General features: G+C 34.2%; 2 protein-coding genes across 2 annotated transcripts in view; one reads left to right on the forward strand and one right to left on the reverse strand.

The window, feature by feature from the left end:
- The window catches only part of KCNMB3 (potassium calcium-activated channel subfamily M regulatory beta subunit 3), a 30,485-nt gene extending 21,225 nt beyond the window's left edge, over nt 1–9,260 (forward strand). Inside the window, 1 exon segment of the mRNA XM_025376490.1 lies at nt 4,243–9,260. Within this exon segment, the coding sequence (XP_025232275.1) occupies nt 4,243–4,311 (69 nt within the window). The 3' untranslated portion in view covers nt 4,312–9,260.
- PIK3CA (phosphatidylinositol-4,5-bisphosphate 3-kinase catalytic subunit alpha) overlaps nt 4,225–12,591 on the reverse strand; it is a 91,982-nt gene continuing 83,615 nt past the window's right edge. Inside the window, exon 21 of the mRNA XM_025376489.1 lies at nt 4,225–10,212. Coding sequence (XP_025232274.1) covers nt 9,942–10,212 — 271 coding nt within the window. The 3' untranslated portion in view covers nt 4,225–9,941. The remainder of the gene's footprint in view (nt 10,213–12,591) is intronic.

Raw genomic sequence — 12,591 nt, forward strand, 5'->3', positions numbered from 1 at the left:
TCTTCTTGGTGGAGAAATGGGGTATATAGAAAGGAGATAAATTATTCCAATTTCACAATTTGGTGTCTGGAATTTATAGGCTAAGCCAATGAGTAGTCATTTGTGGGGAGTGTTTCTTTTGGAGATTCCACTCCCCATCATATCAAAATGCTACAATGTACTCACAGTCTCCCTTGAATCAAGCGAGTAATTTTTCTTATCAAATAAATGTAAAGATTATCATTTTTAATAAATTACACAATGGGTTCATATGATTTAACAAATTATAGAAATGATCCCTGAAAGTATAGTCTTTCATATGATTTAAAATTTGTATTTATACCTAACTATAAAAAGTTGTGTTAGATTAGTTGATGTGTTACACTTTATTGTCTTTAAGCATCAATTTCAATCTGATGACTTTTGTTTTCTGTTTTGGATGCAATGATTTTTAACATTTCAAACATTATGTAGGCCTTTAGCACAGTACCTCAAGTACCTAATGGATATGGTAATAAACCTCAAGCTTTTTTAAAAAAAGTCACCAGCTGACAGAGCTCCCTTCTCCACTGGTTCTGTCTCTCAGAAACCAAAGTCCAGGTGGGGCTCCCTCTCTGTGAGTCTAGAGCAAAAGCCTCCATGTGCTTTTCTTCAGGGTAATATTTTGCTACAGGAGATCAAGACAGAGACAACAGAGACATTACTAGGCGTTGAAAGTTCATAGGCTCAATACATTTTTGTTCAATGGACAAATGGATTCATACTGTCCAAGAGACCAAGAACCTGCATGTGGGGAGGAGTCATATTCCTTATGAAGTTGGTCACTGACTCTCCTGCAATGTCATATAAACTAAGAATTCCCTTCCACATCCTTGCTTAATGACTGGAAATGACCATTTCACTGTGGCCCTCCAATCAACCTTTTCCCATGAGCTATGTAATATTTTACCACCTTCTAAGATTGAAACTGCCCACTAATAACTTCAACCTGAAGCTATTTCATAATAAAAACTGTTAAGTATTTGGTATTGGTGACAGTGCCTTTATCTTTTTCCCTCCTCCATATTCCTAGTGCTTTTACACACCTAAGTGCCACCAAGATAGAAATGATTTGCTCAACAGTGCTCTGGACATAAAGGAATTCTTCAATCACAAAAATGGAACCCCTTTTTCATGCTTCTACAGTCCAGACAGCCAATCTGAAGATGTCATTCTTATAAAAAAGTATGACCAAATGGCTATCTTCCACTGTTTATTTTGGCCTTCACTGACCCTGCTAGGTGGTGCCCTGATTGTTGGCATGGTGAGATTAACACAACATCTGTCCTTACTGTGTGAAAAATATAGCACTGTAGTCAGAGATGAGGTAGGTGGAAAATTACCGTATATAGAACAGCGTCAGTTCAAACTGTGGAGTATGAGGAGGAGCAAAGGAAGGAGCAGAGAAATCTTAAGACTGTGGCCAAATTAAAGTGCTGGCCTTCAGATGTCTGTGATTTCTGCAACTGAGGACCTAATTATGCCTGTCTGCAAACTAACAATGTAAAAGGTAATAATTAAAGTTAAGTATCATATTTTCATGTGGGAAAAAAATTTAAAAGCCTCATTTTGTATTCTATTTATTTCTATAAATACATACAAATTCACTATCTTTTCTAATCCCAATCTCTTTCCAAATGAGCTAAGGAAGCACTTTTTTTTCCTGTGTAGAAAAATGAGTTCAAGATATTCTTTACCTAATTTCAGCTCTAGCTAGAACCAGTCAATATGGAAATAAACAATGACGGTATCTAACCTACTGAACACTGAACCATCAGCCTAACTATGCAACATAGTCACACTAAAATATTTTTCATAAAAAAGTTCTTAACAGTTTGTTCACTATACGAATATAAAAATCTGGTAGAAAACTTAAGAAAACATGGACCTAACATATTAATTATAGTTTTTTTCTTTTCTTTTTCCTTTTTGAGATGGAATTTTGCTCTTGTTGCCCAGCCTGGAGCACAGTGATGTGATCTGGGCTCACTACGACCTCTGCCTCCTGGGTTCAAGCAGTTCTCCTGCTTCAGCCTCCCAAGTAGCTGGGATTACAGGCATGTGCCACCCGCCCAGCTAATTTTTGTATTTTTAGCATAGACAGGGTTTCACCATGTTGGTCAGGCTGGTCTTGCCTGACCTCAGGTGATTTGCCCGCCTCAGCCTCCCAAAGTGCTGGGATTACAGGCATGAGCCACTGCACCCAGCCTTGGTTTGTTCTTTACCAGTCTACACAGCAGAGGAAAGCTGCTGCCTAGAAAATTCAGAGTTTAGAGTTACTAGTATTTAACCTTGGCATGTACCATGTAATTTTTCTTTCAGTAACATTTTTCTAGTTAATTATGCTTTTCATAAGCTCATTTCACTCTGTGCACTTTCTGGTGGGAAAAATGGGCCAGAAATATGAAGAAGCTATACTGGATTTCAACATTCATCTCAGATGATCCACATCGTATTAGGTTGGTGCAAAAGTAATTCCAGTTTTTGCCGTTACTTTTAATGGAGAAAAACTGCAATTACTTTTGCATCAACCTAATAGCAAAGTCCCACAAGTTTAGTCAACAATTGTCTGTACTTTAATTGATGAATCAACCATGGTTATTAAATGATGTCATAAGGCTCTCAACAAATGCTTTCCAGATTGGTTATGCCGAATCTATGAGTGGAAAAGAGAGTTTGGTCTGATTTTCCAAAGTGCCTCCAAGTATCTTTAAAATTTTATTATACTAAAAAATCTTAAATTATGGACAGTAGAATGAGACATTTGAAGCTACTTTTATATGTAGATGTAATAAAAAAACTGATTCTAAGTCAGTTTAATGCCTTTTAGCAATTTCAAGACACACATTACTAATTCAGCTGAATAGAGCAATATTGACTTGATTAGTAATGAATAATCTTGGTGTTTTCCTCTTTCAAGTGTGCAGTGGTGGAAAGAACATGTGTCTCAGATTAGGATTTATTTGACTTTGTAGGCCATAATTACAACTTTGGGCAAATCAGCTAACCGGTCTAAACCTCTCTTTTCTCATCTATAAAATGGGGATAACCTGTTCTTTCACGCAGTTATTTTATAGAAGCAGCAAAGTAGGGCATGTGAAACACTTTAGCATAGCTTCTAGCATCTAGTAGGGGCACTCAAAATGTTAGATAATTTATTTAAAAATCTGCTGGGTTGTAACATTCAGTGAGCCTTGGTACTTTTCATTGGACAGCTGGTATAGAGGCTAGGGATAGGGAACTGCAGTTCATTTTCCCTGCCCCCCACCCCAGTTCTCTTGGCTAACTGTGATATGCATTTAAGGCTCAGAACCTGCTGTTTAAAAGGTTGTGGTAAACTATTTTGTATACCAAAGACTTCTCTGTAATAAAATATATACGTACACATGAACATTTTATATGCATGCATACTTTAAATCATTCTGCAAATTGAGATTCTATACTTTTCTTAAGGGCACATCCCTATTCCATTTCTTTGTAAATTTGACTTCTACCTAACAATATGCAATTATTGGGATTTTTTTTTCCCTAAAAATTCAAAACTGCTAATTTAAAATGTAAAGTGTGTGTTTCAATTACCAGTTTTCTATTTAGATAGGAGCTACCTGATTCATTCCAGCAAAGAGAGATATTATCCCTGGAGAACAAAGTCAATTCAAAATTATTTAAACCATTTGGCAAATAAATAAAATTTAAGTAATTATTTGCTTAATTGCTTTACTAAGTTGTTAATGCCTATGTGCATTAGTGGTCAAAGCCCACACTTAACTTTTGCAATGTTTATGAGAACTGAAAGCAAAACCAGTTTGCTTCTGGCCTAACTTCATTTCTAGGTTCTGATCTTCAAAGGACTTGGAAAAAGTCCACTTACCTATTACATATACATACATACATTCATACATATATGTATATACATATATTTCTTAAAAGCATATAATTCTTTATGCTTAAAGGAAGTAAATATTTAAACATACATTTCTTTAATATTCATCACTTTACTGGGGCAGAAAAATTGGCTTTTAAGGTATAATAGTTTCAGATTTTCAATCAAGTATTCTTAGTCATTACTGAAAAGAACTCAAATTCAGCTAAATTTTGATTATTAGCAGCACTGGCTTTTCAAAAGGAATGGCAAAAGAATTATCACAGTTTTTTGCTTATATAGTACACTAAGGATTGTTTGGACACAAGTCAAAGTAATTTTTCTTTTTTTTTAATAAACAGCGTGATGTTACAGACTGCAGAGTTAAAGAAAAGCAGACATTGACAGTTTCTGATGAGCACAAACAGTAAGTGCAGTCACAGGCCACACTTCTTGCTAGGAACAGCAAGACTGGGAAGAGGTCTTAAATTTAGTAGTACTGTTATTATTCTATATTCTCAATATAATAACACATGCATCTTGCTGTGTCAAATGCTTTTTGGGCCATCATTAAAAGGACATTAAAAACGTTTTTCTTCTAATGAATGCAGTATACCACAGGGCTTCAATTCATTGAATGACAAAATATAGAGAAATAAACTTGCTACAATTAATGGGGCCAAAAGGGTGGTTCGAATTTCTTCCAGGTGAACATTTGACATGTTAGTAGTCTTCTTTTGGTAGTGCCACATTCCCCAAAGTATTAAAGTGTTATGCTCCAAAAGGGTATATTCTTTTAGATGTTATTGAACCCAATTAGGTCTGAAGACTGAATCACACTGAAACCATCAACTTCATTTGAAACTTGGGTTCCATAGCCAAAAACACTTTTGAAATCAGATGAAGGCCAAGTTCTCCAACCACTCTTAGGAACATAAATTACATCGAACAAGGGACTTTTAAAAGTGAAATAAAAACAAAATTAAATAAAAATGAAATAAATAGATAACGATTTTGGAAATTCATACTAGAATTACGTTTAGTCTAATTATATTTTAATATGAAACAATGAAACTTTGCTGCCTCCTTGCTGACCTAGAAAAACTGACAAAAATAAGAAAACCTAAAAGTATACACGGTTCTTGGCATAACCACAAAATTACTGTAGTGACAGATTAAATAGGTTGCAGATAATTCATAGACTTTAACTGGCTAACAAAATATATTTTGAAACCTTGTCTGTACTTACCTACATGAGGAGTGGAGTATACTGTTGGTAGAAAAATCATTTATCTAACTACTATATATGCACAAGGGACTAATTTTTTTCCTCCACTAAAACTCTTATATGTAGTTGTGTAAAAATTAAGTCAGAAAATTTCCTCATGGCTCACACCTGTCACTTTATGCTCACTAGCAAGGCTGGAATATTAACATACCTAAAATCAAGCAAAATAAATGGCGCTGCACTAATAAAAAGGAGGTGCAAAACCTTAAGTGGAATACATGAATGAAGTTAAGTTTATTTAAAGACTAACATCCCAACTTGGGAAACTCCTAATAAATTCTAAACTCTTCAGAATTATAGAACCTTGATATTTCTTTACACCTTTTATAAAAGATGCCTTTTGACTAGGGCTAAGCAAGCAGTGTGTATACAGACAGAATTGTGTGCAAGTATACACACACCAAATGCACTAATAATGAAGAAAAGAGAACAAAATGAATTTCAAACGCCGAATTCGGGAACCTCCTCGAACTATTGCTTTTTTCAAATGGCTGGACCAACGATTAAACTTCAGCCAAGTTTTTTTCTTAAGGTCTTCCATATCATTAAAAACAACGCATGCCAACTCTGACTTTATAAATCTAAAATTCAGTGATCTGCACAATTTCTGAGCCTGAAGTATTGAATTGTGACTCATCTATTTTTCCCCCATTTTCCTTCTGAGGTAGAGTTACCAATCCAATTTTATCACGACCATAGATATTTTGAGCTAAACCCCATAATCTTTTCATAGAGTAAAAATAATTTTTATGAAAAAAGAAAACAGGCTTCCCAGGCCATGGCACATAGATATATTTACAATTTTTAATGTAATAATTAAAAATGGTATTGAGTTTGTATTTTAAAAAACAGCCCAGCTGTATTATTCTGTCACCAAGAATTATTAATTGAGGATGCTGTCAATGCTGAATTTTATAGTTCAGCTTCACAATCCCATCCATGATGAAGAGTTAATTCTCTTACGGTATACAATATACTCTCACAACTTTCAGCCTTCTCTTAGACATGCCCCAAATGAGCAGGATGGATATAAAGAATGTAATTCATTCAAACAACTCCTCCCTGTTCTGCCCCCTCCCCACATTCCCCTCTTCTCAAAAACATCTGAAGTATGAAAGTTGTCTTTAAATAGTAAAAGCACCACAATCTATTAACACCACATATTATCTTTAAACTTAAATATTTTAGTGATGTCTTGGACATCAAAATAATTTCTTAAGGTGGACTCTGAGTATGTGGGTCCAGCCCAGGTCTGCAGTTTGTGCAGACATAGAAAAAAGAGGAACTTTAAATATTCAGAAAAAGTTAACAGGCTAGCTTTAAAATACTGCTGGAAATTAAATTTCTTCAGAGTTGGCAAGCATGGGCTATTGATCAAAATATGAATTAAGCGGATTTACATCAAGAAAAAAATAAATCCATGTTATGTGCTGTGAAATTTCCATGATGCCTTTCAAATAGGCTGCTCACATTTTTTTTTTATAATTCCAAATCACTCGATTTTTGATGGAAAAAAGAATACAGATGGACTGTGTTTTACCTATGTGAAAATCACCAATCCATTTAAAATAAAATCCAAGAGGGCATATACAGTCTAATCAAGTCATCATTTTCCTGGTTAATAAGAACTACACTTTACACAAAATACTTTATCAGCAGCTGTTTTCATCAAAAAAATCAATAGTTTCACAGTTGAAAAAGTTACACATTAAAATATTTTACAATTCATTATATATTCACCAGGTTCCCATTTTCTAATAGGCTTTTAATATAAAGCAGAATAGAAGGGAAAAATCTCAAAGTTGATTACTTTGACACTAAGTTTTACATAGGACACTAAGAACCACAAAAAGCTTAGGTTCTGTTGTAAAATAGCAACCAAATTCCATTCTTCTTTTAAAAATCCAATTAGAAACATCTTTTTTAAAAAAACAAATTCCACAATAAGAGTAACAGATTTCAAATTAACAGTAGTCTAAAAATCTTCAAAATAAATGGTTTTGTATAGCTGAGAATATGGTAGAAAGTGAAAGCATAATTTTCGAACAGTCATTTCTTACTATAGTGTGTTTAAAATTATTTTTATTATTTTCTTTAGACTTTTTCTCAAAACAATTATTCAAGGAAATATTTCTTAAGTGGCCCAATAAAACTGCAGAGCCAACAGTCAGTTACACCATATTCAAGGACAAGGATAGTCAGCTATAGATAGGAACTGTCTAAACCGTGGGAACTGATCTCTGATACTGAAGTACCGAGAATTGGCTACATTATCGCTGACTTGAAACAGATCTTAGTCACCCATGTAGCATTTAATTCAATGTTTGGTTCTTTGCCTCATTTCTTTCTTAGGTCACAATCTATAGTCTTTATAGAATTTGTCTACATTTCTTCTAATATAATTTGGTTGTAATAACTTTTGAAAATAAATGTAAATGATGAAATCGGCCATATGGTTTGTGCGTGTTAATAGTGGAGAGGTTCTGGGAGAAGGAGGGGAGACAAGTATCTGGACTGATGTGATAAAAATGTAAAAAATGGTATAAATTTTGTGCAAGGAGGCTCAAGGCATTTTTGGCACTCGGGTAAAACACAGTTCTCTGTTAAATCTTCAGTTTCTACCATCAAAGTTTCAGATTTGTACCATTTTACTGAGTTTTCCTATAATTTAACCCTGATATTGAAAAGGCTGGGATGTTAGTATCAACTGCCTATATCTAAACAACACAAAATGTTAATAATTTTAATAAGTTATGAAATCTTCTATAACTGCAAAATAATCTTTCTGGTTGCCTGCTTAAAACAGAGTTTAAATTCTGCTTAACTACTGCAAGACAGTTTGCAGAAGTAAGTTCCCTTAATCTTCAAATTTATTTTTCTTGTTGGCAATATTATATACATGCTTTAGTGAAATACCTAAATTTCCAATAATTATGCCCTTTAAGGGATCTAAAATAGCCAGATATTAAGAGTATTGGTATTAGAGTCCCTTGTTCACTACTCAAGACTTCAACTATAGGTAACAGATTTCATAAATGAATATTTTTAAAGTGATGCTGTTTTACTACAGTATACAATGTTCACTCTTTATAAAGTTGTTTTCCAATAATATGCCTAATATAAAAAACTGTCAATAATTATTGCACTTTTTTGATGTGGCACCTGAACATCTAAAGCTAATTTCCTAGGACATTAATCATTTCAAATACAGAGTAAAATATCAGATTCTAGAATGATGACTAGCAGTAGCCTGTACATCTTGGGTTAATGTTTTTCAAAATGTTTAAGATATGTCCTGTGCTCAAATAGTATTTAATAAAGTTGGAGAGTGAACTCTGACTCTGACTACTTGGGAATGAGACATGATCTTAAAATGGTTTAATATTCTACTTTGGAGATATGGATAAATAGTTTAAAAAGGTAAAAATTTCATGGTTTCTATTCCCCCATATTTTAAAGTATCATTCATGAGTATACTTCAGTAAAGGGGTTTAAGGAATCAGGAAGATAGTCTAAATTGTGTTAATTTTGGTAACTAATTTCATATGATTGAGACATTCTCAACTACAAAAGAGAATGGAAGACGGGGGATTCACATAAGAAATAAAAGGAAAGATGAAGTTTTATGTTTTCCTTAAGTAGTTATACACTGGTTATTGGCGTAAATGGGATAGTGCCTGAGCCTCATCTACAGACCAAGAAGAAAGCTGACCATGCTGCTATGAACAATAAAAAATTTGGGGTGCAAAACAATGCATGACTATGGGACAGATCATGTAAATAAAGAATATATATTAATGATAGTTTCTATAATATAAATAGCCTTTAATAAAAAAAATAATCTTTTTAATAACATTAATACTTCTATTTTCTGGAAAACATGCATGAAAAATGTATTCAGTTCAACTGCAAAAGGAGAAAAAAATCAACTTAAGGTGAATACTGTACAATTCTGGAATAAGAACTATTCCTGTTCATTCTTTTTCTATGATTTTTTTTTTTTTTTTTTTTTAAACTCTGTGGGAGCCCAGAATTTCCCTGGGAAATAAAATCCTTTAAATACTGTCCAGAAAAAAAAAAAAAAAAAAAAAATACCACCTTATAACAGGTCTCATTTGTGACTGCTTCCAAAACTGCAGATAAGACCTCAAATCATCAAAAGGTTTGATTTATTAAAAAGAAAAAGTCTCTGGTGAAATCTCAAGAGTCCCTTCCACCCCAAGCATTTTTCTTCATTAAACAAGGAGTCAAAAACCCACTTCAAACTATAAATTGAACAGCAATGGAAAAATAAGAAATTTTCATTCTTTTCCAATCTTAATGTAATTTAACATAAACTCCAGTTTACTTACACCTAAAGCAATAACAGCTTTTGTTGTGTCCACATTTCAAAACATAGAACATTTGCAAGACAAAAAAAACCATCATTTTTCCTTCTCCATCATTTCTATATATTTTGGGGATTTTTTGTTTTGGTTTGTTTTTTAAAAAAAGATACAAACAATCTTCAAAGTTTACCTTTTTGGACTTAAGGCATAACATGAAATTGCGCATATTCTAAAGCTTAATTGTGAAATGAACTAGTTTAAGTGCTATCAAACCCTGTTTGCGTTTACATTAAATTATATAGTATTTTATTTCTGTTCTTGCTGTAAATTCTAATGCTGTTCATGGATTGTGCAATTCCTATGCAATCGGTCTTTGCCTGCTGATAGTTATTAACAGTGCAGTGTGGAATCCAGAGAGTGAGCTTTCATTTTCTCAGTTATCTTTTCAGTTCAATGCATGCTGTTTAATTGTGTGGAAGATCCAATCCATTTTTGTTGTCCAGCCACCATGATGTGCATCATTCATTTGTTTCATGAAATATTCCAAAGCCTCTTGCTCAGTTTTATCTAAGGCTAGGGTCTTTCGAATGTATGCAATGTCATCAAAAGATTGTAGTTCTGGCATTCCAGAGCCAAGCATCATTGAGAAAAGATTTATGAAGAGATTGGCATGCTGTCGAATAGCTAGATAAGCCTTGTAACACATCTCCTGAAACCTATAAGTAATAAGAACAGTTTGGTTAGTATGGAGCAAATGATGTTAATACCTTCAGGTCTTTGCTCAAATGTCACACAATTAGAGAGGCTTTCGTAGACAAAGCTATAAAAAATAGCATTCCTCTCTCACTTACCTTACCAACATCTTTTGATTCCCTTTACCCCACTAGAATATAAACTTCATGAGAATAAAGACTTTTTAAAAACTGCTTTATTACCAGCACCTACAACAATGCCTGGCATGTCAGCAGTTTAATAAGTATTAAATGTATGAATTGGTCCATACTAAATCCTTTTGTGCTTAAGCTAGAGTCAGGACTGAGTTATAGACAAAGCAGAATTTTATAGAAGGTTGTAAAAAGTACTTTAAAGTCTGATATAGTCTAATGAGATACCATAAGGTGAGTTATGAATAAACAAGGTGATTATGGTTGACGGACTTTCATCAAATTGTATGAGCAAAAAATGTCATATTAAGCACTATACATTATTTATCAATATAGAGGTGGAGTCCAACTATTTAAAGCTCAGTAAATAAAAACATTTAATGTGTTATGAAGTTTAAGGGTTACTTTCTTTTTAGACCTTAATTAGCTCAACAAATTAAATTGTATTCCCTTTCCATCTTCCTTCACAGCATCACACAAATAAACACAAAAAAATAAAAACATTAAAATAGTTTGTCACTCAACAAAGTAGGCATAGAAGGGACTTACCTCAAAATAATAAAAGTCATATGACAAACCCACAGCCAATATCATACTGAATGTGGGGAAAAGCTGAAAGCACTCCCCCTGAGAACTAGAACAAGACAAGGAAGCCCACATTGGCATCCAAATTGGAAAAGAAGTCAAACTATCGCTGTTTACCAATGACATAATCATATGCCTAGAAAACCCCAGAGTTCTCCAAAAGACTCCTAGATTTCAGCTGGGTGTGGTGGCTCACTCCTATAATCCCAGCACTTTGGGAGGCCGAGGCGGGAGGATCACCTGAGGTCAGGAGTTCAAGACCAACCTGGCCAACAAAGTGAAACTCCATCTCTACTAAAAAATACAAAAATTAGCTAAGCATGGTGGTGCACGCCTGCTACTTGGAAAGCTGAGGCAGGAGAATTGCTTAAACCCAGGAGATGGAGGTTGTAGTGAGCTGAGATTGCACCACTGCACTCTAGCCTGGGCGACAGAGCAAGACTCTTTGTCTCTCTCTCTCAAAAAAAAAAAAAAAAAAAAAAAAGACTCCTAGATTTGTTAAATGAATTCAGTAAAGTCTCAGGTTACAAAATCACTGTACACAAATCAGTAGCACTGCTATACACCACCAGCAACCAAGCAAAGAATCAAATTAAGAACACAAGCCCTTTTAGCTTCAAAAAAATACCTAGGAATATACCTAACCAAGGGGGTATCTTTCCTATTCAAGGAAAACTACAAAACACTGCCAACATCATTTTTCACAGAATTAGAAAAAAAATCCTAAAATTCATATAAAATCCGCCAAAAAGAGTCTGAATAGCCAAAGCAAGGATAAGCAAAAAGAATAAATCTGGAGGCATCACATTACTGGACTTCAAATTATACTAGAAAACTATAATTACCAAAACAGCAGATACACACAAAAGTAGACACATAGACCAATGGAACAGAATGGAGAACCCAGAAATAAAGCCAAAAACTTACAACCAACTGATTTTAGACATACAAAAACATAAATTGGAGAAAGGACATCCTATTTAATAAATGGTGCTGGGAAAACCACCTAGCCACATGTAAAAGAATGAAATTGGATCCCTGTCTCTCACCTTATATAAAAATCAACTCAAGATGGATCCAAGACTTAAATCTAAGACCTGAAACCATAAAAATTCTAGAAGATAAACTAGGAAAAACTCTTTTGGACACTGGCCTAGGCAAATAATAAATGACTAAGACCCCAAAAGCAAATACGACAAAAACAAACAAAATAAATGGGGCCTAATTAAACTATAAAGCCTTTGCATAACAAAAGAAATAATCATCAAAGTAAATAGATAACCCATAGAATGGGAGAAAATATTCGCAAACTACGCATCCAACAAAGGACTAATTTCCAGAATCTATAAGGAACTCAAATCAGCAAGAAACAAAGAATCCCATCAAAAAGTGGGTTAAAGCCGGGCGCAGTGGCTAAGCCTATAATCCTAGTACTTAGGGAGGCTGAGGCGGGTGGGTCACCTGAGGTCAGGAATTCAAGACCAGGCTGACCAACATGGTGAAACTCCGTCTCTACTAAAAATACAAAAATTAGCCGTGCGTGGTGGCGTGTGCCTGTAGTTCCAGCTACTTGGGAGGCTGAGGCAGGAGAATCGCTTGAACCCAGGAGGTAGAGGTTGCAGTGAG

The sequence above is a fragment of the Theropithecus gelada genome, chromosome 2, assembly GCF_003255815.1.
Source record: "Theropithecus gelada isolate Dixy chromosome 2, Tgel_1.0, whole genome shotgun sequence".
Taxonomy (NCBI): Eukaryota; Metazoa; Chordata; class Mammalia; order Primates; family Cercopithecidae; genus Theropithecus; species Theropithecus gelada.